The 24,216-nt window shown below is 32.6% G+C and overlaps 4 protein-coding genes across 5 annotated transcripts; 1 reads left to right on the forward strand and 3 right to left on the reverse strand.

Annotated features, from left to right (window-relative positions):
- The first annotated feature begins 7,843 nt into the window (after positions 1-7,843).
- On the forward strand, positions 7,844-10,449 carry LOC112712270 (protein ASPARTIC PROTEASE IN GUARD CELL 2). The gene has a single exon (XM_025765105.3). It carries the CDS (start codon positions 8,821-8,823, stop codon positions 10,294-10,296), a length of 1,476 nt encoding a protein of 491 aa, XP_025620890.1. The 5' UTR covers positions 7,844-8,820; the 3' UTR covers positions 10,297-10,449.
- A 1,141-nt stretch (positions 10,450-11,590) lies between these two features.
- On the reverse strand, positions 11,591-14,514 carry LOC112712273 (helicase-like transcription factor CHR28). The gene is made up of 4 exons (XM_072203596.1): positions 14,211-14,514; positions 13,221-13,452; positions 12,420-12,617; positions 11,591-11,956 (listed from the first exon to the last, which is right to left on the reverse strand). Exons 1-3 carry the CDS (start codon positions 14,274-14,276, stop codon positions 12,514-12,516), a joined length of 402 nt encoding a protein of 133 aa, XP_072059697.1. The 5' UTR covers positions 14,277-14,514; the 3' UTR covers positions 11,591-11,956; positions 12,420-12,513.
- Positions 14,515-14,952: 438 nt separating this feature from the next.
- On the reverse strand, positions 14,953-16,387 carry LOC112712272 (F-box/kelch-repeat protein At3g23880). Its single transcript, XM_025765106.3, has one exon. It carries the CDS (start codon positions 16,212-16,214, stop codon positions 15,051-15,053), a length of 1,164 nt encoding a protein of 387 aa, XP_025620891.1. The 5' UTR covers positions 16,215-16,387; the 3' UTR covers positions 14,953-15,050.
- Positions 16,388-20,006: 3,619 nt separating this feature from the next.
- On the reverse strand, positions 20,007-23,841 carry LOC112712269 (helicase-like transcription factor CHR28). Of its 2 annotated transcripts, none has more exons than XM_072203595.1 (6): positions 23,684-23,841; positions 22,768-23,599; positions 22,530-22,660; positions 21,120-21,611; positions 20,697-20,906; positions 20,007-20,611 (listed from the first exon to the last, which is right to left on the reverse strand). In XM_072203595.1, the coding sequence occupies exons 1-6, from the start codon at positions 23,741-23,743 to the stop codon at positions 20,597-20,599; spliced, it is 1,740 nt and encodes a 579-aa protein (XP_072059696.1). In that variant the 5' UTR covers positions 23,744-23,841; the 3' UTR covers positions 20,007-20,596. The 2 variants fall into 2 exon arrangements, with proteins under 2 accessions (XP_072059696.1, XP_025620888.1); XM_025765103.3 differs by having other exon boundaries at positions 20,007-20,399; positions 23,684-23,840.
- Between the last annotated feature and the right edge of the window lie 375 nt (positions 23,842-24,216).

Raw genomic sequence — 24,216 nt, forward strand, 5'->3', positions numbered from 1 at the left:
ATCTTCATCATCATTATTGCTTTAAAATATATATAGTTGCAAATCGTGGTAATCACAATTGCCAAGTTCAAACTGCATTTAAAGAACATCACGCATGCACTTTTTTACACCTAACAATAATAATAATAACGATAAAGTTAGAGAGAAAAAAAAAACAAACAAAATTTATTCTATTTAGTATTTATTAATTATTATAATAAATATTAAATAAAATAATTTTTGATTATTTTTTATTATCAAACATTTCTGTAATAATAATAATACTATCACTTTTATTTATTTTTTGGTAGTCTATGTTATGTAATGAGAAATCATGGTAAATAAATAGTTCTATATGTACTCGTAAATTTACGGCAAAAGAGAAATCAATCAATTAAATTATTGGGAAGATACCTTGAGGCACTGATTAAGATGAGCTATAACATTATGGTTTTGAATTAACAATATATAATAATCCATGATCTATGTATTACATGCAATATAATTGATAGGTATATATTATATATTATATGCACACATTCTAATAACCCAAATTGAAATTTCCATTTCCATATGGATACAAAGGAGTCGTTGAACCTAAAGCTAATAATCTAGTTTGTCTATTGTTTAGTTGTGGCCCTTCAATTCAAATCCGCAATATCTAGCTACTAATAAAGATTCATATATGTAATTCTTGGAGTTATTTTCTAATTTCTCACTTCTGGAATCCGCATCTGAATAGAGAAAGAAGGGTTAATAATCAAAATAATTTTCAAACGATTAAGTGTTTGTTAATTTAGTTAGCGAAATATTAAATTCTCTAAATTGATTTTTGAAAGATATAATTTGATTCACTATTATAAAAGTGTCGATTATATATATATATATTAAAATCAGTCATCAAAGTCACTCATAAAAAATAGTCACCAATATAAAATATATGTTAGAATATAAATACATATTAAAAATAAATTAAACTATATATACATATATTTATATATAAATATATAATATATTGATGACTAATTTTAGTATACAAATAATATATATATATATATATGATCTCTATATGACTAAATTAATGCATGATTGATCTTTTAAGAATTATTTTCGCTATTGACATTAAAAAGAAAGAACTTGAACCAATTAAATAGTTATCTGTATAGTATGCTTTTTTTTCATAATATTTTTCAGTTCAATAAATTAATAACTAATACGTTGTAGATATGAGTATTATATAAAAATTTATTGCTGATCAATAAATTAGCACAAGGCGAGATTTGAACTTCAGTATATAAATTACCCTCTAATTAATATTATTAGAGCATATACTAAACAAACTTTTTCGACACTAATATAGTAATATATCATAGAAGATTTTAGATAATGACTACTTATTATAATAGACAAATTATAATTAAAGAGATATTAGTCTCTTTACCAGCTCCTCCCTTCTAGAAACTAAGATTGGTCCTTATTAGTTATTACAAGACATTGAAGATATATAATAATATAAGTAGCAGAATCTAAGGCAAGATTTAGCTATCTAGATCTAAATTAAAACCAATTAAGTTGAAGGTTATTTGCATTTTATTAGCCAAAGTTACTTTATCTCCAAAATACGTACCAACTATTCTATATATTTCATGCATTTAGATACAAGGCATGCCTAGAGTAGTTAGTGCATGTGTGAAAAAGAGATGGAAAATGGAGGCACAAAAAGAGAGAAATTATTCCTTCAGATTCTCTTAAAATAATTGCAACTTTTAGGTAGTAATAATGGCTCAATTATTGAGAAATCGTGCATGTCCTTATGCAATTTTAGCTCTAATTTTCTATTGAATGTGTTCGTGACAACCCCACTATTCTTCTTTCTAGTTTATCAAATAATATCATCGTTCATGGTTGGTCTTGTCGTATTAATGAGCATTAACACGTTTACATATATTTGATTAATCATCATATATAATTGGATGACCAAACTTGTATGACAATCAAGTTCGAATAAACAAGTGGAAAACATGTTTTTCTTAATACTATGACTTTATCCAATAATCCAATAGGAGTAAGCATTAGATGTTATGATGGACCCATTTTTAATTAAATATGTATGGTATGTTTCATAGTTTGAGCTTTAATTTAATGCTGTGTACGTGAATGACAACCACCGAAGGCTGAAATTTTGATTCAATTCATTTTTATTTTTATTATTATTATTTTTTTAAAAAATGCATTCATGCAAGAGAGGTTAGAGAGCACAACACACTTATAGTTCTTCCTTAATTATTAATAGCTTAAATAAATTTTTATATGCTTCATTAACCTAACTTATTTACCAATAAAGATTTTTAGAGAATTATTATAAAGAGAAGGGTTAGCCCTAGCCTTATAGATAACCAACATGTCATGGAATTGGATGAGGTCAGCCGCCATTTTAATTAATTATGCAAATTAAAAGGAAATACTCTACTTTTAAACTAACAATCCACTTATTAAGGGGGAAAAGGTGATGTGAACTTTAATGTATTTTAATATATATTTAATGAATTAATGGCAATGGAAATTGGAAAACCTGTTTAGACGAGCAAAAGATACATCACTGTTTCAACCAACATATATACTGTAAACAATAATGTTTGAGAAATAATTAAAAAAATTAATTTAAATAATTTAAAATTATTTTATTTAATATTTATTAATTATTATTAAAATAATTATATAATTTTAAATATAATAAATATATAATTATAATTATTATGTATATAAAATTATAAATATTATATTATATAAAATAATTTTAGATATTATTTCTCTGGTTTCTAGCCTTAATGGATGTAAAATAACTTGTCAATACCTTACAAATGGCCAAGCAATTATAAAAGTAAATAAATAAATAAACAAATAATCCAGGACAATCTCTTGATTCAGAAAAAGTAACACTAATAATTTATGTTACGTTTTATTTGGTTTGTATTTTTGTGTTTTTTTTAATTTAATGATTTTGTTAATTCTTATTATTTTACCAAATTTAAATTATTTCTTTCTGGTTTAAGATATTGTGATTAGATCTTTATATTAGATAAAAGTTTGTAATTATATTTTTATTAATTATTATTTTTCAAAAAAACACAATCCTAAAATAGCTAGAAATAACCTAATTAATTGAAAGTTTTAATTTAGTAAAATGATTCAATTACAAATTTTTAATTATCAAATGTAATTAAAAATTTGATATAATTATAAGAACTAATAGAATAATTAAATATTTTTTATTTTTGATATTTTGTGTCTTTAGAATTTTATGAAAAAAATAAAAAAAAAACGTAAATTTACTATTTTCACTAAATTTTTTTTACAAAATTTAAAAAATAAAAAAATTAAAAAATAAAATAAAAACACAATCCAAAAATAATTTTTCTCATATTAGCACTACTATCCATTCAAGTATGTCCCATTATTCTAGTTATGATCATAGTATATATATACATATATTTTAATTTCTCTCTCTGTTTTTTATGAATGATACGGAATTTATATAGTTTAATATATGGGAAGAAAAATGTATGTAGGTAATTAATAGGTGTAACAACTAACAAGTGTAAGGCTTGTAGGACAAGAAGTCAGCCCCTCAAGTCCACTGAAACTCTCGTGTTTAAATTGTTTAATTTTGTTTAAATAAAAAATAAATTATTTAAAATTTATTAAATATTATTTTATTATTTTTAGTAAATTAAATATAATGGGATAGACATCCACTTAATTTCAAAAGTATTATGTTGTCATAAGATAATGGTACTATTTTCCCCACTCAATGGCGATTATTGGATTTTAGGAATTTTTTATTTAATAAATAAAATAAATATTTTTATGAGAATTTGTCAATTTAAATTTTTTTGTTATATCTTGTTTACAGTGTAAATGAGATGATTTTTCGTATATCTCGTTTATAGTATAAACGATATATGTAAACGAGATATGAGATATGGTCCGTCTGCGCCTATATATAAAAGACGTTTACAATTTAGTTATGAGCTCCAGTTTGACTTTGTCAACATCTTTCTCCCCTCTTTTAACCTTTTCTGATTATACCTTTGACCGAAGCGGTGATGGCGTGCCAAGCGGGAAATGATGGAGACATCAACAGGCTGAACGAAACAACACATTATGTCGGGGTGGCTGACTTCGAAGTTAGTTTCGTTATGGTTGTTAAATTTAAGGATGTGGTCATTGTTAAGGTGAATTTAGAACTCTATTCGCTTGTACTAGGTTGGTATGACATAATTATTAGTTTGAAATTCTGTAATATTTGTACTATGTTGTTACTATTTATAACGCTGTAGTTAGGATTTGCCTATTTTCGAATATGTAATGTAGAGACATGTGTAGGCTAAAAAGTTCAAATATTGTATTCGTAAGGCGACTAAATTTTTTTCCCATGCTTCAGAGGCCTCGCATCCTACTGCCCGACGAGTGAGCCATACTTTACATCCATCGGATGCCATCGTCCAGTATCTGGTTGAGGTTAGATTTGGCGATACGGTGCCCCTCACAGATTTTACTTTTGACAATTCCCTGATTTCAGCACTCGTGGAGCGATGACGTCCAGAGACGCACACATTTCATCTTCCGTGGGGTGAGGTCACTATCACCCTACAACACGTGGCATACCACCTAGGCTTATGCGCACACGGTAACCCCGTCGGAGACTGCCTCCGTGACTTTGGTAGGTGGTACCATACGAAAACTTGAGCGTTGGTGGAACAGCTCCTCGACGTCTGGCCTCCCGTGGCAGCACAACAGGCAGCACAAAGGAAGAAGTCCTTCACGCTGAAGTTTGTGTGGTTGCGGAATCGTGTCCGCCAGATGCCCTTGACAGACGATTCCAAGACCCTCCGACAGAAACAGAGAAAGGATATGAAATGTGTGTGAAGAATACCAAAGATTACACATCCTTTTATAGATACTAAATATTTGTCTTTTATCATCTCGTTTACAGTATAAACGAGATATACATGTATCACCCTGACTTGCCATTGTAAACGAGATATGACAAGAGAATTTAAATCAGTAAATTCTTGTAAAAATATTTATTTTAATAAATATTACATTTATTTTATTTATTAAAATAAAAAATTCTAGATTTCAGATAAATATACATAAATATAAGCGTGACAGAAGTACATTAAACTTAATTATTAAAATTAACTAACAAGTTCAAATATAAAATACGTATTACATATTAATTAAATAATACATATATTCATATACAATTATATAATGTTTGATTTTAGTATATATATGTAATATTTTTATTAGAGTTAGCAATAGATAGAATATAATAAGATTATTTATTAGTTTATACTTTACAACAATTCTACTTCTGAGTTTAAATTTTTTTTAAAATCCAATTCTATCTTATTCATCAATTAAAATTTTTTTAATCCTAATCTTATTCACATACTAAAATATACACTCGATCCTATCTGAATCGACCTACAACAAATCATTTTTTTAAATTAAACACAATATTTAATTATTTCATAATACATAAATATACTAATAAAATAAAAATAAAATAAATACAATCTTTATTAAAATTAAAAATAATAAAATCATAATAAAAAAGAGAGAATATAAATTCGATTTTCATCAATTTAATTATATATATATATATATATATATATATATATAAAATAATTTTTAATTATATACTAAAATATGTCAAAAGTACAGATTAATCATTAATCTTATTTGTAGTTCAACCTATTTTGTTCTCAATTCGATCCACTGCAGATCAGATTATTAATCTTATTCGAATAAGTTAAATCAGATTGAATACTCATAAATAAAATTAGTATTGCCAATTCTAATTTTTATATATAAATATGGTTCTCCGGATAAATACGAGGAGACTCAAAAGATAATGTTGTCCAACAACTATTGTATTGTATGTATATATATATATATATATATATATATATATATATATATATATATATATATATATATATATATTTGGACATGCATATGTAGACAATCATATAATAGTGTAATGTTGTTGGTACATAAATATGGGTAACTGCCATTCACATGAGGCGTGCGTGTCTTTAACAACAACAACATCATCACCAATATTTGCTTCTATCATTAATTCATTAGGTATACTGCCATTGCATATAGATGGTGTATGCATCCAAAGGAATTTTCAGAATTCACCAGCTAGAAAATTAGAAAAATACAAACAGAGCAACTTCATAGTTTATAGTAGATATTAAAAATCTATGATAATAACAATAAAAAAAATTGTGACAGTTCAGTAACTAAAAGAAAATAAAAAAATTAAGTGCCAGTCCTAAAAAAAAAATAATTTTGATAATAAAGTCTAAAAGAAATAAATGACATTAATATCCTTAAGAAAATTATCTCTACTAATAAAATACACCAAAGATGAGAAGACACATTTTAAAATTACTCTAAAGATCAAATTTCACATGACTTTTTTTTTTCAAGTTTATTTAGGAAAATACAATATTTCTAACTTTCGAACTTAGTATTTTCATGTTAACTATTTTCTTATTTATTTATGCAAATGAACAAAATTAAAATAAAATTGAAAAAAAGGGTCTTGATATTAAATTTTGTTTCAAAGTTGTATATATGCCTTTTAAGTAATTGTACAAATGTTTTTATAAAAAATTGAGTCAAATACACAAGATTTTTACCACTTTTGAAAGATATGAAAAAATATTATAGTTTGTCGAATAAAAATGATCTTTAAATGGCCAAAATAATATATTTTTTAAATATTATTTTGTCAAAAATTAAAATTTTCAGAGGCTAAAAGTATAAATTACTTGTTTAATGTGAGTGGCCAAAGCCCAAAGGTGATATAAGATTCCTATTAGAAAGGCTAAGATTATAAAATTAATATTCCATAATATTCTCACTAAAGATTATCACTTTTGAGTTTTGATATAGCTCCACGCCTTTTCAAGGAACCACAACCACCTATTGTATTAAGATTAGAGGAGATTGTGTGCGTGTGAGAGAAAGAATGGAAAAGGTGGGGGAACTTCACCTTTAGTCAATAAATAATTAAGTTCATTCTTTGAGCAATTCTATCTTACTAATGAGATAAAGAATGAAAAGAAATCAGCATATTAGAGAAATTGCATGACATACGATGCATAGAAACTCATATTGACATAGAACATGATACAAAACACAAACAAATCTTAAAATTTTATAACACGATACAGAAGACAAACAAAATTTAAAATTTTATAAGATATAGAAATACGTATATATATAAAATATAAAATTTTTTTAAATAAATTATAATATTATTTTAATATTTTATTATATTAAAATATAAATTAATTTTTTAATTATTTTTTAATGTCTTATTTTAATTATATATCAAGTATTTAATTTCTTTTATTTTAATAAATAATAATATATATTATATCTAAATTTATTTCAAGAATATATGTTAAGAATAAAATTGAATATGCTGACACGTGATAGTATTTAGGTGTGTCCAAGCGTGATCAGAATTTTTTTTTATTTTTTATTAAAACACTATTGAGCACAACAGACGCTTGTGTCAAACGAGTGTCGATAAATATCGTATTCGAAATGTGTCCGACACGTGAACACAACAACTCAGCGAAATATCCGTGTTTCATAGATGAGAACATATTAAAATGATTTATGATTCATGTGGAATCTACAATTTGGTTCTACTTTATGAAAATCAATATTGATAGAAAAGTTCAGCAACTTATAATTCATGTTTCTCATTTATATATACCAAGAAACCCCTCCAAAATCCAGACAGCAATATTTTGATAGTCAGTTTCAAATTCATGTAGTGCCAATTCAATTAAAAGTGCAGTAAATTACATGGAGATAAAAGAGAAGATAAACAAGAAAAGAGGAGTTAATAATGGAATTTTTTTTTTTGTAATTTATTTGCTGACTATGTCAACAAGTCCATGCTGCTTACCCTTTTCTTCCCCCTTCCTTTTTGGCCTGAAAGGGAAATTTCTTGTTATTTGATCATATCAAGGTCATTAAATACAATCAGTAATATCATATGTAACAAGGTTGAATCTACTCCCTTTAACTTATTCCCCACAAAAACAGAAGTTTTAATTTTTCTTGCACCTCTCCTAGTACACTAAAATCATAAATTTGATGTTGATAGATCTCCCCTTCTTTCCCTCCAAGATTTTTCCTTAAAGCCATGCCACAAACAAGTAATTTGAAATCTTGTAAAATTCTAGGAGCAGATTATAAACCATATCTAACAAGCCAGAAAGTAAAAGCAACAAACTAGGTAAATGACAAAATCAAAAGTAAACTAAGATGATTTAACAAAATCAATCTCTTGTAAGTGATAACAAAATTGATGTGGCACCCAACTACCTTTCTTTCTTTCTTTCCATCCTGCTGGAAATCACCACAACTCCATCAACTACCCTTTGGTGGAAATATTCATATATCCATTCACCAATATCAGGAATATTAACTACACAAAACAGATGTAATATAGTAATAGTGGCCTCTCTACTCAACTCACCCTCTCATATCATACCATGATTTAAAATCATAACAAAATACTAAACTACAAAAACAGAAACTTCCACCAATTCAATTATTTCAACAGTAGAAATCATCAACAGTCTACACTCTACACTACACATACACCCAAAACCAAACCAAATAAATCCCCTCCCCACCATCCATTCCACAACACACTTCGCACTCCCAACTGAAAATCCAATTGACTAACACACACAACAACAACAACAACAACAACGACAACAGCCATCAATTATGTCACCCACAAAGCTTGCACCTTTGCAGGGCACAATGCTTCTGCTGCTCTTGATCCTTCTAACCACCACCATTACCATTACCGCTTCCACTCCATCATCACCTTCCAACAAGCTCAACCACCCTCATTTCCAGGAGCTCAACGTCAAACAAACAATAGCAGATACCAAACTGAACCCAACCCTAATCCCAAAAACACACCAAAAACACAATACCACCAAACATGAAGGATCAGCAAAATGGAAGCTCAACCTACTTCACAGAGACAAAGTCACCACCTTTAACGCCACCCAAGATCACCGCACTCGTTTCAATGCACGAATGCAAAGAGACGCCAAAAGGGTCTCCGCCCTCCTCCGCCGTCTCTCCGCCGAAGCCGGAAAAACCAGCTACTACGAAGCAGAGGAGTTCGGGTCGGACGTAGTTTCGGGTATGGAGCAAGGCAGCGGCGAATACTTCGTCAGAATCGGAGTTGGAAGCCCACCGAGGAACCAATACGTTGTCATCGATTCCGGCAGCGACATCGTCTGGGTCCAATGCCAACCCTGCAATAAATGTTACCGTCAATCCGACCCGGTTTTCAACCCGTCAGAGTCTTCTTCTTACTCCGGCGTTTCTTGTGGCTCCAACGTATGCAGCCGCCTGGAGAATGCCGGCTGCCACGAGGGGCGGTGCCGGTACGAGGTTTCCTACGGCGACGGGTCCTACACGAAAGGGACACTTGCCCTTGAGACTCTCACGTTCGGGCGAACCGTGATCCGAAACGTGGCGATCGGGTGCGGGCACAGCAACCAAGGAATGTTTGTTGGGGCTGCTGGGCTTTTGGGCCTTGGTGGTGGGCCCATGTCTTTTGTGGGCCAGCTTGGTGGCCAGACTGGCGGTGCATTTAGTTATTGTTTGGTTAGTCGGGGCATCGGGTCGTCCGGGTCACTTGAATTCGGGCTTGAATCCATGCCCGTGGGTGCTTCATGGGTCTCCCTGATCCATAACCTGCGGGCCCCGAGTTTCTACTATATTGGGCTCTCGGGTCTTGGGGTTGGGGGAATTAAGGTATCCATACCCGAAGATATTTTCAGGTTAACGGAAACAGGGGATGGAGGAGTGGTGATGGACACCGGCACGGCCGTGACTAGGCTGCCGACAGTGGCGTATAATGCATTCCGGGATGCTTTTATCGGGCAAACCACAAACTTGCCCCGGGCATCCGGAGTATCCATTTTTGACACGTGCTATGATCTATACGGGTTTATGTCGGTTCGGGTCCCGACCGTATCGTTTTACTTCTCGGGTGGGCCAATTTTGACCCTGCCAGCTAGGAATTTCTTAATTCCTGTTGATGATGTTGGAACATTCTGCTTTGCATTTGCTCCTTCTCCTTCGGGGCTTTCCATTATAGGTAACATCCAACAAGAAGGGATTGAAATTTCAGTTGATGGAGCTAATGGGTATGTGGGATTTGGACCCAATGTTTGTTGAATAAGCATGTACATGTGAATTTTTGTTAGTCTTAGTAACTAGTAAGTAATTTTACATATTCACTATTGTACTAATATCATATATATTATATTATACTTAGCTATATTGTATAATTGTAATCATATAAGCTCCACTTTTTATTAGGTGCTAAAAGCAATTTTTATGTAGTGTGCAATAGTGTGTAGGGAGGAACATATCTAATATGTTATAATGAGTGGTCAAACATAAACATTGCCAAGGGGCTAACAATGAACATAGTCAAAAGGTCAATTGCACCATTGGGTTTATGTTGTGCATAGTCATAAGGAGGATCCAAGACATAGGAAGAGTTAGAAATGATTCAGTCTCTCTCTCTAGACATAACCCTGACACCTTTTTCTTTCTCTTTCCTTTGTATGTGAAAGCTCAAAGCTGCTACAGAAATTGAATGATGAGGAAAGGGGAGCCACCATCACTATTAGGCTCTGCTCTCTACCTTTGTTGGGAGTGTGCATTCATTCATTCAAGTAATGACTTTTACAAAGGCAAAAGCCATTGCTTTTTCCTCTTTAGAGAGAGACCTCAGATTCATGAGAGGGATGAGAGGGGAAAATAAATCACTTTTACACTTTTTTTTCCTTTTATTAAAATGTGGATGATCATTAGCAGGACGACATATACACTTAGATGTCCCACTCACATGTTATCTGATATATGTGGTTAATTAGAGTGGATGAAAATGATGTTTTGATTGCCCATATGGTTTTGAAAGCACCTTTTAGGCCCCACCAAAAGTTAAGACTTTGTTAGTGAAAAATGGTGAAAGAAGAGGAATCAAGAAGCAATGTACCACAACACCCATTCCTTTGGTCAGAGATTACGAATCATGCAGGAATTCGATGTACTAATTACAATTATCGTACTCATCCAAAACTGCATTTGGCAAAACCGTCATTTTACGTATTTCACTATTATCACTTTCAAATCTGGCCACAATTTTACAAACCTTGAATGCTTTGATTGTACCAACATGTTAACTCAACTAAACCAATAATTGTTAGACTAACTGTTGGGTTTCTAGACCCAGCATTTTCTTGTACTCTACTTTGAAATGAGATGTATTAAAGTTTATTTTATTGAATAGTTAGTCTTAAAAACATGGGTAAGAGTTAGAACTTAGAAGCCATCACTGATCACTTGTTCCCAATTTTCGGGCTATGACTGTGTTTCACTTTTTATAAAATTTATTTCAAATTAATGAAAATGTTTAATAATTTGAATTTGTTGTTTAAAAATAAGAATTGGAAGCAATAACATGTAGCACAGTGTGCACCTGAACAATAGAATTGTACAAGGTAGCATTTCCATATATATAAATTTAATTAGAATATTTACAGGCAGCTTTGTGCTACACAAATTAGCCAACCTCACCAGTCAACTTGAGCAACACATGTCAGCAGGCACCAACAAAAAAGAAGCCATCCATCCCTTGAACTATCTTGAACTCCAAACCTAACCCTCCAAAGGCAAAACTTAACTATAAGCATTAACCATTCATGGCGGGAACAAGTAGGCAATAATCTAAGAATCTACACCAAAAAGATATTTCAGATCATCCACTGAAAGGCGAGAGTCGGAATTGTCGTCACCAAAGGTGGATGCAACCATTTTCCTCCTCTTCCTGCCAGACATAGTTCCAACATAAGACAACATCAGCTTATCAATGACACACACACACACACACACTTACTTCTCTCCATTATGAAAGCAAGCAACCACACAAATTAAATGGTATGGGAATTTATGAGATCAACTTTCCCTTGGACCACAAGATAACTCATGCTGATACCATTCGGCCCTTGTAGCAAGTTATACTATTAGTCTGTTACTTTTTAGAAGTTTAAAAAGGAAAAATGTTGGCCTAAAAATGTCATCTATCAACTTGTACCATTCTGTTCAAAAAATTTAAAACAGTATTAAAAGGGGAAAATATAAAGGGGAGAAAAATCAGGAATTTTGAAGTTGGGGTCTCATATTCACAAGCAGCAAAGCCCCACTTTGGTGGCCCTAAATTTAATTATTCCTAATGTATCGCCATGTTTTGATTCATGAAACAAAACTTGTTAAATAGACAGTAGAATTACCTAAAGAACCAGTATTCTGTCTTCAACTGTATCTTTTATAGTGAGCCGTGTCACTGTAACAGGACGAATCTGTCCAATTCTATGAGCTCGATCTTCATTTGTTGGATTCCACCACGGATCCAAAAGAATAACATGACACACAGCAACAATATTCAAACCAAGATTTCCTGCTTTCAGCGACATCAGCATAACAGTTACCTGGAAGGAATTTCATTTGTCAAACACCAACAGGCTATCAGGTTTAATGCACTTGGAACAGTAAATAATTCCCATAATAAAATCAATGCATCAACAGAATGATAAAGAAAGAGGATTAAATTTCACATTACTTCAGCTACCACCAATTAGGTCCTCATACTGCTTCCTATCATATTTATAGATTTGTATAAAACAATTATCAGCTTTGACAATGTCAGGGAAGACAGAAGACCACACCTCGGGATCAGTATTGAAATCTTTAACAGATATGTCTCTAGCAATCAGAGACATCGTCGCATCAAGTCTCCTGTATTGTATAGGGGATTGTTGCAATGATGCCTCAACTAAGTCCAACATTCTAGTCCATTGGGAAAAAAACTATAGCATTTATTGGTCCTACGGTTGTCAACTGTGAATATTTTCTTGTGTGTTTCATAATCTTAGCATCTAAGTCGCAATCTTCAATATATGAATCATCAGAAGATAGTAGTGAACCTCTATGGCTTTCAGCAGAATTTAGTAAACCAGAGCTACGACTATTCAGTTTACAATTTGAATGCAGAGTCTCAAGGACAGCTTTGATTTTATATGAAGTGTACTCACTCTGCTGCACTAGTGAATGAGCAAAATCATGCACTTTTATGGAATTACTACCACAAAGTTCATCACACAAGCAACTCTTCAACGTAGCCTTGGAGAAAACAGCATCTTCTGCAAGTGCTGCTTTACAACCAGGAGCAGAGCATGTATTACCATCACCATTCAAGTAATCTGATACACATTGATAACAGAAGACATGGCCACGCATTGTAACAACAGGGTCTTCAGGTGGATCCTATTGAAAAAAAGTATGCATCAACTAAAGCCCTTATTCAACAACGTATTGCTATTGATTTACTACTCAGCTATACGCCCAGAAGACAAACTGAGAAATCAAAACCTAAAAAATCAACCAGTGATTAGTAAACAATTAAGTAATCAATCAATAGATCATAGCATCAGAACAGGAAATTGTTTTCTAGAAAACAAATATTCATAAGCAGGGTTACAACTGTAAGCTTCAGGAGATTAAAGCAGAAAAAATTAGTTAGATCAGGAATACACTCAATTGAAAGTGATGGTTTTGGACATTATCCTACAGCATCCCCCATATTTTCTTTTTCTTATTAAAGCTGGGATGGTAAACATTTGTGTTTTACTGAAAGCTCACAACCAGTCAACCACAGTTCCCCATGGTATAAGATCTAATTTCCATCTAGTCACTCATTTTGTTCCATTTATCCACTTTGTAGACATGTGCTTGGGGCTGTGCTAACCATGCAGTTCCATAATGACATTGACAACATATAAGAAAATCCTAAATCTTTACCAGTGTCCAGTGTGGGCACATGTGTATTTCTCAACAACAGTATAACTTAACATTGAAAGTTTACCTATAAGATACTATATTTTTAACCCAAAATCATTACATATACCATACATAGAATTAAACTTCCATGTTATAATAAAAGGATATATTCCATCATGTTCTTAGAGCTCATATTAACAACAAAAAACAACTGTCTGAATACATCATGTTAGAAATTAACTGACCTCGCAAGCACAGCATATAGCAGAGGTTGTTTCCAAATTATTTCCCAAGAGGATCAGAAGAATCATTTTTAACGAGACGCGGGTGATCACAAGCTAGTCGAAGAAGCAAAAGCATTGAAAGAATATTTGCATAGGTACAGGTAGTCAAGATTGACACTGAGAAGTACACTGCAATTGCCAACAAATAAAGGATCGAGGCCCTGCCAACCTTCATCATCTTCAAGGATGGAGAGCCCTTCGCTCGACTTGTGAGTCGCATTTTGTTCTAGAATATTCTTAGATGAGGGATTTTCTTGGCTTGTTTAGTTTTGGTGGAATTTTGAAAACTTCAACTTTGTATTGTTGAATATAGTGGACTTGCTTCCAGTTTGAAACTAGGACTGGGTTTGTTGTCTCTAAGAACATAATGAAAACATGCTTTGGTTACAGGGTTAAAAATCTAACAGGTGCATCCGGTGAAGAATGTTTAAGACCTTAGTCTGTGGTTGATAGAATGAAATGGTAGCATTATCTTTGATGTTCTAGTAGATTGTCACCTATGTTGTATATACAACTATAAATATATTCAAGTCATACCATTATTTTAAATGTTAACAGCTGAATATATTTACTTGAAACCTAGCAGGTCTCAAAGTCAAGCATGAATTGATGGTGCCTGCTGCACCTTATGCATTAGATTATGCAGTACTGACAGAGATAGCCACTGGGGATAATCATATGGACAAAAAGTAGAGCCACCAAGTTGAGGTAAACAACAAAATAAACTGCATTGATGAATGAGAGTAACACTTACAATAACAGAAAGTCATTAAGCAATAAACATGGACTGATTTTATTTTATCAGTAGTGGAAACTTGGAAGGCCTAAATGGGAGGGCGAAACCAAGCTTTCTTGGTAAACATAGCAATTCTGATGATCTGCGTCGACTAAAGTTCGTTGGCCGAAAATTCGATGCGATCTGCGGGCATCATTTGAACTAATAATAACTAATTTGAAAATTCTAGAATCACTGGGACTAAGGGAAACAGCCACAACGTCATCATTTTCCGTCATGTACATGGCTTTAAGTGAATAAAACATGGGTGGATATACGCGCTCATTACTAAATACGGTGATCAACTTAGTCCATGACTTTTGAACCCCATACTCCTTCATCACCCACAAAATCCAACCACCATAGTTTTCCTTCAAACAAACACAAAGCCTGTCCCTCAACACACCCACCGCAGGATCATAATGCTCGTCCCTATTATTCATATCAGGCAGAGACAATGGGGCAAAATTCTCGTTGGCTAAGTCAAAGGAAATGATCACCCATTCGAGAAAGTTGCTATGAGCCTGAGCTGCCCAATTCAGAGAGCCATACACAAACGTCCCTAACCCCAGCTTGGGGTGGTAAAATCGGGGATCTTGAACGATGGTTGTCCAATAATTCGAACCGAAGGTGTGGATTTTGTGGCCGTATATCGAACAACCCTCGAGAAACTTGTAATTATCATGCACATGATCATAGCCAAAACCATACATGTCATCCTTTATCGCCCGAATTTTCAACCAATCCGATGCCGATCTGGTACAGGGGTTCCACAATCGGATGGATCCCAAGTGAAAACGACTGTTCATCATGCCGAGGCAGATCAAGCCATTGCAGGAACCCAAGATATGCAGATCACCATCCATCTCGAAGCAGCCATCTTTGGTAAGAAGGGCGGATGGGTTCTTGAACAGAGACTGCACCGACGAAAAGTGGATTTTGCGACTATCTCGAAAGCGATATACCAGTCTTGGATCTGCTCTTGACCGGTGAAGGTTGTCGCTGACGAATTCGGGGTTGGAGATTAGTGCATTCCATGATTTGCACACAATCTTCAATTTCACAAGGCTACTCGCCGGGACCCTCACCAGGATCTCCTCGATCACCTCGCCCGGAAGGATGGGTGGCGCCTTCGTTGGAGACAGGGGTTTCGGCCGCTTGTCGGTGGTTCCGAGAAGGTTTCCCCGCATTGTGGAGGAACAAGGGGGCGGGGCGGGGCGGCGCGATGAGTAACAGTAACAGTAACAGTAGTTAACATAGTACTTGGATTTGGCATTTTTATAAGCCTAACTTTGGACTGGCTTTGGAACATATTTTCATAGACCCGACTTGATCTCAAAGGATATTTTATGAGGTGAATTTTACCGTGCTTATCATTTTGGTATCTAACTTTTATCTATTTTATTTTTTATTAAAATTTTGAATATCTAATAATTATTTAATTTTATATTTTTAAAATTAAATATTAATTTTTAATTTTTTTAATAAATTAGACAAATATTTTTAGATACTATAACAATTATTATTTTATAATTACGATATATATTTTACCGTAAAATTAATAAAATATTATGTTTTTTATTTTAATTATTTTTTTATATTATATAATATTATTTTTATTTTTAAAAAAATTGTTTTAAGATAAAATATATTCTTTGTCTCTAAAATTTGTTAAAAATTTTAAAAATATTCATAAATTTTATTTTATTTTAATTTTGTCTTAAAAATTTTCAATTTGTTTTAAATATATATTCGACAGTTAAATTTTCAAAAATTTAATATCAATTCGACAATAATTCATGACAATTATGTTTAATTTGTTTATATTAAAGGTTGTTTTTATTAGTTGGTGATGAATTGGTTTTAAATTTTTAAAAAATTAGCTGTCACGTGCTAGGGATATATTTAATAAAAATCGAAAATTTTTTGGATAAAATTAAAACAAAATAAAATTTAAAAATATTTTTGAATTTTTTGTCAAACTTCAAAAATAAAAAGTATATTTTACTCTTTAAGTTTTTATTTTAAAATACATTTATTAAATTTAATATATAAAATTAAAATTTTGTTATTTTATTATATAAAATTTACAAAATCGTACATACTAATTATATATCGACTCGACTCGATCTAACACTGTTTATTTCAGATTAATTTAGAATTAGGTTCATACCTTTAAAATAGACCCCGATCTCACTCTAGACTCCTAAAGCCGGGCCCAAGAAGGATCACAAGCATAATCTATACTAATATTCAGTTTTGGATAAATAGTTTAATTAAACCCCTTTTAAAAAAAGAGCTTAAAGAATAAATATTTATATTAAAAGTACTTATTTTAAAAGAAGAATGATAAAAAGTTTTTTATTATAAGAGAATTTTTTTTTTTTACTTCTCCACAAGCACTTAAATAACTTTTTAGAAAGTTACAATTTAGTTTTAAAAATTGCACAAAAAATTAATAAATTTTTCATAAGTTAAAAGTTAAAAAAAGTTACCTATGAACCTATTCAAACTGGCTCTACGTCCCACACCACTCTAATGCGCTACCCGACCTCCAAGAGGTCGGGCTTGGCAACGTCAACCCAATGTGGTTTTTTTCTAGAATGGGTGGATCCAACCCACCACCTACAATCTCTCATCGTTTAGAAGGGAGATCTCAATAAATTTCCTATATAAAAGAAAACAATAGCCCATTATTAAAAGTGGAACCACTCCAAAATTGATTATTGATCCCATATCTACACTTATAAATACACAGATGCACTTAGGTATCTCTACAATCCAATTCTATGAAAACCTTCTTTAAAGCCATACTAACGTAAATATCGGAATCCCTTGCAGGTACCACTTTCATCTCGCTCGAAGGCATCGGACACCTATTTCTGTTCGGTGAAGACCTCAGACATATCATTTATAAGAGTCTGGACCTACCTCACGTTCACACCCAAATAATCTGTTTCATATAATCCTCAGAAGATTTGCACCATTGTCGGGAGTTTGGAGCTCAACCCTTAACAATAGTAGATGAATATCCTGAAAATGAACACACTACTTCAGAATCAGAACCCCGGAAGAAGGACCAAACTAAATATGATCATGCAATTGTTGTACCCCCCACGTCCTGAAGGGAGATGAGGTGCAGATGAGAACAGAAATAACCCTAAAGGAAGGAGGATAGGGTCAGGAGTCCATCAACTTGGAGATTCTGAAAATCGTGATTCTACAGAGCTCATGGGACTCGTCTATGAGCACCAAGGGCGATTAGAATAGTTGGAGCACGAACTAGAAAGACAATAGGATATATTAAAATTTATTTTATTGAATAGTTAATCTTAAAAATATATATAAGAGTTAGAATTAAAAAGTCATCACTAATCATTTGTTCTCAATTTTCGAGATATAACTGTGTTTTGCATTTTATAAAATTTATCTTGGTTTTGAAGAAGGAATTATGAAGGAGGCTAAGCTCTAAAAGTGATGAATTAGAGGGATAAAATGCGAGAAAAGACAGAAAGAGGAGGGGAGGAAGGAAAAGGAAAGAAAGGAGGGCGGCGGCGTGACGTGTGAAGGAGGGAGGCAGTGAGTAAGGTGGATGAAGAAGGAAGAGGGAGGAAGGTAATAGTAGAAGGACAAAGTAAAAAGTTTGTGTATCTTATAAATTGTGTCTCAATTTAAAGAAAGCACATTAAATACACGTATTTCATGAGCACTTGTGTATCAACTATCAATGTGTCTATTGAAAATTTGTGTCTTATTAAACAAATGGCAAATGTGTACCGCCATATATATGTCTCTCGTGGACATGGATACTAATGCGTTTGGTTAGTGTCTTTGATACACAGACACATACACAAATACACAAAGAAACATAGATATAAAGATACACAAATTTTATAATGTGTTTGTTAATAATGTATAAGACACGTATGTATAAATCAAATGTCAATTTTACTCTCTGTTTATGCGTTGTATCTTATGCATTCTTAATTTTAAAATTTAGGGATAAAATGGTCAAATTTTATGTCCTATACATTGTGTCTCTTAAACTTAATTTTAAAGAGAAACACTAAATATATGTATTTTATGTATAATTATATACCACCCCAAATTTGTGTCTCAACAAACAAACAGTAAATATATACTAGTAAATCTAACAATTAGTGTTCATGTCTCAATAAATAAATACAGCCTAAACAAACGCTGCCATACAACTAGGGTTGGAAGTGAGCTGAGTTAAGCCGAGTTAAACCAAGCTCAAGTTCGACTCACGAAAATTAAGCTTGGCTCACGGCTCAACTCATTGACAATCGAGCCTATTTCGTAAGCTCAAACTCGGTTCAACGAAAGTTCACGGACTGACTTAAATAATAGAAACATAATTTATAATTCTATATCAATAAATTATAACTTTTATATATATATATATATATATATATATATAAAATATTTAAAAAATAAATTTAATATATTGTCTATCTATCAATTATAAATTTTTTATTTATATCCTACATCAAAATTATATATAAAAAATGACTATAAAATTTTAAACAATTAAAAACATTAATATATATATTAATACGCATATCATATATATATTTAATCTGTACTTTTAATATTATATAATATATTTGAACCAGTTCATGAGCTAATGAGCTAAGTTTATCCAAGTTTAAACTCGGTTCATTTAATTTATGAGCTCAAATCCAAACTCAACTTTGGCTCACCAACTCATGAGTTCAGCTTATCGAGCTATTAATGAGTCAAATTCAAGTTAGCTCATGAGCCAGCTTGACTCACTTCCAGCACCTGAACAATAAAATTGTACAAGGTAGCATTCCCATATATATAAATTGGGGAATGCTAGGTAAACAATGATTATTTTGAACAATATGAACAACCACCAATCAAATAAAAACACACTACACCTCCAAATTAACCCTCTAAATTTTAATATTAAAATAACCATCCGTACACTAATAAAATGAACATCCAATATATCTATTATTTATATTGTTTAATATTTTCATTGTCTACTAATATTTTTTCATATAAATTTAACTAGAATATTTACAGGCAGCTTTGTGCTACACAAATTAGCCAACCTCACCAGTCAACTTGAGCAACACATGTGAGCAGGCACCGAAAAAAAGAAGTCATCCATCCCTTCAGAACTATTTTTAACTCCAAACCTAACCCTCCAAAGGCAAAAACTTTAGGTAACTATCACCATTAACCATTCATGGCCGGAACAAGAAGGCAATAATCTAAGAATCTACACCGAAAAGATATTTCAGATCATCCACTGAAAGGCGAGTCTCAGAGCTGCCGGCATGGTCTTCACCAAAAGTGCATGCAACCATTTTCCTCTTCTCTTCCTGCCAGACATAGTTCCAACACAAGACAACATCAGCTTACCATTGACAAACACACACTTACTTCTCTCCATTATCATGCTGATCCCATTCGGCCCTTGTAGCAGGTTATACTATTAGTCTGTTACTTTTTACAACTTGAAAAAGGCAAAAGAGAAATACAAATTTAGAAGAAAATGTTGGCCTAAAAATGTCATCTATCAACTTGTTCCATTCTGTTCAAAAAAATTAAAACAGTATTAAAAAGGGAAAATATAAAGGGCAGAAAATTCAGGACTTTTAAATAGACAGTAGCATTACCTGAAGAGCCAGTATTCTGTCTTCAACTGTATCTTTTATAGTGAGCCGTGTCACTGTAACAGGACGAGTCTGTCCAATTCTATGAGCTCGATCAATAGCTTGATCTTCAGTTGTTGGATTCCACCACGGATCCAAAAGAATAACATGACACGCAGCAACCATATTCAAACCAAGATTTCCTGCTTTTAGCGACATCAGCATAACAGTTACCTGGAAGGAATTTCAGTTGTCAGAAACAGTAAATAACTCCCATAATAAAACCAATGCATCAACAGCATGATAAAGAAAGAGGATTAAATTTCACATTACTTTAGCAGTTCAGCTACCACCAAAAAGGTCCTCATACTACTTCCTATCATATTTTAAGATTTGCATAAAACAATTATCAGCTTTGACAATGTCAGGGAAGACACAAGACCAAACCTTGGGATCAGTATTAAAATCTTTAACAGATCTGTCTCTAGCAATCAGAGACATCGTCCCATCAAGTCTCCTGTATTGTATACGGGATTGTTGCAATGATGCCTCAACTAAGTCCAACATTCTAGTCCATTGGGAAAAAACTACAGCCTTTATTGGTCCTACAGTTGTTGACTCTGAATATTTTCTTGTTTGTTTCATAATCCTGGCATCTGAGTCGCAATCTTCAATATATGAATCATCAGAAGATGGTGAACCTCTACGGCTTCCAGCAGAATTTAGTAAACCAGAGCTAGGACTATTCAGTTTACAATTTGAATGCAGAATCTCAAGGACAGCTTTGATTTTAGATGAGGTGTACTCACTCTGCTGCACTAGTGAATGACAATAGTCACCTTTAACAAGATGCGGGTGATCACAAGCTAGACGAAGACGGGAAAGCATTGAAAGAATATTTGCATAGTTTTTATTCACAGTGCCAACAGCAGCATATGCCTGCAAAGTGCAAAGTATATGCTATTGATTTTAAACTGATGCAGTACTTAGCAGTAATGATCTCTAACTAAATTAAAAGCTAAATCACACCGCAGACGATTCTACAAATTATTTCCCTTCTTCAAAGTCGCCAAGTTGATAGGTCCAAATAGCACCACACACTAACAAATCTGTTGCAATATCTAGAAAGCATCTAAGAATATGCTCAATATGTGTGAGAATATTTGAAAAATATCTAAGAAGATCTTAAGAAAATATTTTAGACTCAATCAGGCATCTATTTGTTAATTAATGAACAATCTTAAATTTGTTGCTTAAACTAATAATGTTTCAATTTCCTAATTTTTATCATTTTTTAGTGGCATTAGTGCACTAAAGGGCTGTTTTTATCAGAAATAAATAAATAAAATAACCAGAGGATTTGGTACTTGGTACTTGACCAAATTCATACCACAAACTGTCGTTACTGCTCCGTATCCTAAATAGACCATATCAAATCATGTAATACTATAGAGGGCCTACTGTCTCTTTTATTGATCATTATACAAAACACCAATATCAACTAATCTGAAAAACAAAACTCAGAATATAGGCCACAAGGTTGAATATATTCTGCAGGCTACCAAGATTACAATTTATACTAAATCTAATTTCTGCCTGCAATAAGTCAAAGGTGGAAACTGCTGTAGTCGACTTCACGTGTAGTTGATAGCTAAAAGTCGTTAGAAGAAATTTTAGTCAAATCAGTCAAATCATCTAACCATACTCAGTTATCAACTTCACGTGAAATCGACTGCACCTGGGGTTTCCACCTAAGTCAAAACTCCAATCCACCTTATTTAAAATCTCAATAGCGAAAGGACAATTACCGAATGCTATATAAATTATAAATTATATAAACATGCAAAGCAAATAAACCTTAAATTGGGAACGGGAATCATCTTCCAACTGCATATAGAAGGCCCGTTCCTCAGTGGAGAAATCCACCTTAGTCAGCTCAATTGTTTTAGGAGGTAAATTGATTATTGGCTTCCCATCGATCATAGTTCCTAAAAAAATGCAAGAATTTGACCGATTGACTAAGTTTAATTAAAAGAACAGCAGAAGTGATAGGAAAAAGTACATGCAAACAATATATGCACCAAAGGAAAAGTACCTTTTGTACGGCGAAGCATAATAGTCCACAAAATTGCTTGAAGCTTCTTGTACCCTTCTATAGAATTTCTGGATATTGGAACTTTTATTGTATTGTAGAACGATTTATATACACCATAAGGATCATACTTCAGGAACCTAAAGTAGCTATAAAGATCATCGATAGTATTTTGAATAGGTGTTCCAGATAAGCACCACCTTCTTTTGGTCCTAAGACTGCAGCAAGCTCTAGCTACCTGAGTTCTATGGTTCTTTATTGTTTGAGCTTCATCTAGAATAACCCTAAACCAACGTACTTCTGCAAGAGGACCAGAAGCACATTCAATCGAAGAATCGTCTAATCCCTTTCTACCCTTTTTAGTTTTCTTACTTCCAAATATTTCCCCTATTTTTTCATCAATATCATCCTCCTCAACCAATGGCTGCTTTGGAACTTCATTAGTCACAACAGCATATGTTGTGAGGACCACATCATATCTTGCAAGTTCAGTAGGATCCTTTGTCCTGCTGCCCCCATGATAAACCAAAACAGTAAGTTTCTGCTCTTCAACAACTTTTTCTTTAAGCTCTCTGGCCCATTGTCGAAGAACACTTGCCGGGCAAACAACAAGTGTACCAGCAGCTGGCCGTTTCCTAGGTTCTGTAATAGCTTCTACATCATCAGATTCTTCTTTATTTTCAAGCTTTTCCACATTAACAGTAACACGATCATCTTCATCATCCAAATTCAAAGCTTCAGTTTTATGATTGGATGCATCGTTTGTTTTAGATCTTGAGAGCAGTAACCTCTGCATTAGGATGAGGGCAATCATTGAAACTGTCTTGCCAAGGCCCTGTAGAAGAAGGGTTTGGTGTTCAATTAAAAGCAATAAGATGTAAAACATCGAGGGCCATTGATTAGATACATAAGAGATGACCTGATCATCAGCCAAAATACCCCCAAGGCAATGCAAACTTCTGGTTTCCTTCTGAAGCATCCAATCCAATGCAATTTTCTGCAATATAGAGTTATATCAAATGAAAGGGCAACCATGCAGTCAAATTAACAGAACATTGGTGAGTTTGGTTTTATTATTATCATTTGGAGCATTTGATTGAAAAGGAATACCAAATTTTTTGGGAATCAAGAATCAAATGTTGTAGGAATAGTTAACAGATCGATTAAGAGTTACAAAAAGTGGAGTGATATTTGATCTTTTGACTTGTTGATGACTTTTGTCGAAGATAATTAGAAATTAGTTTATTTTATCTGTTTAGTATTTTTCTGTTGAGATGTTGATATTCCACTTTATTGTGTTGAACTTTTTATTTCAAAAAAAAAATAAAAGGGTGGAATGGCTCCCCAAATGTTTATTACAAATAGATAAGCCATAGTGTTTGTTTGGGTGTATTATTTTGATAAAAAAATATTTTTTTAATAAAAAAGTTTTTTTAGTGTATTTAGCAAATT

The sequence above is a fragment of the Arachis hypogaea genome, chromosome 9 (assembly GCF_003086295.3).
Source record: "Arachis hypogaea cultivar Tifrunner chromosome 9, arahy.Tifrunner.gnm2.J5K5, whole genome shotgun sequence".
Lineage (NCBI taxonomy): Eukaryota > Viridiplantae > Streptophyta > Magnoliopsida > Fabales > Fabaceae > Arachis > Arachis hypogaea.

What these genes read in the sequence shown, in the direction of transcription:
- LOC112712270 (XM_025765105.3), top strand. Translation starts at nt 8,821, where the DNA reads ATGTCACCCACAAAGCTTGCACCTTTGCAGGGCACAATGCTTCTGCTG.
- LOC112712272 (XM_025765106.3), bottom strand. Translation starts at nt 16,214, where the DNA reads ATGCGGGGAAACCTTCTCGGAACCACCGACAAGCGGCCGAAACCCCTG.
- LOC112712273 (XM_072203596.1), bottom strand. Translation starts at nt 14,276, where the DNA reads ATGATTCTTCTGATCCTCTTGGGAAATAATTTGGAAACAACCTCTGCT. An exon ending in CTATATGCTGTGCTTGCGAG is followed by an intron (nt 13,453 to 14,210) that starts GTCAGTTAATTT and finishes TTTTTTCAATAG; the next exon opens with GATCCACCTGAAGACCCTGT. An exon ending in TCATTCACTAGTGCAGCAGA is followed by an intron (nt 12,618 to 13,220) that starts GTGAGTACACTT and finishes AATTCCTTCCAG; the next exon opens with GTAACTGTTATGCTGATGTC.
- LOC112712269 (XM_025765103.3), bottom strand. Translation starts at nt 23,743, where the DNA reads ATGCTTCAGAAGGAAACCAGAAGTTTGCATTGCCTTGGGGGTATTTTG. An exon ending in TATGCTTCGCCGTACAAAAG is followed by an intron (nt 22,661 to 22,767) that starts GTACTTTTCCTT and finishes GCATTTTTTTAG; the next exon opens with GAACTATGATCGATGGGAAG. An exon ending in ATTTTAATACTGATCCCAAG is followed by an intron (nt 20,907 to 21,119) that starts GTTTGGTCTTGT and finishes AATTCCTTCCAG; the next exon opens with GTAACTGTTATGCTGATGTC.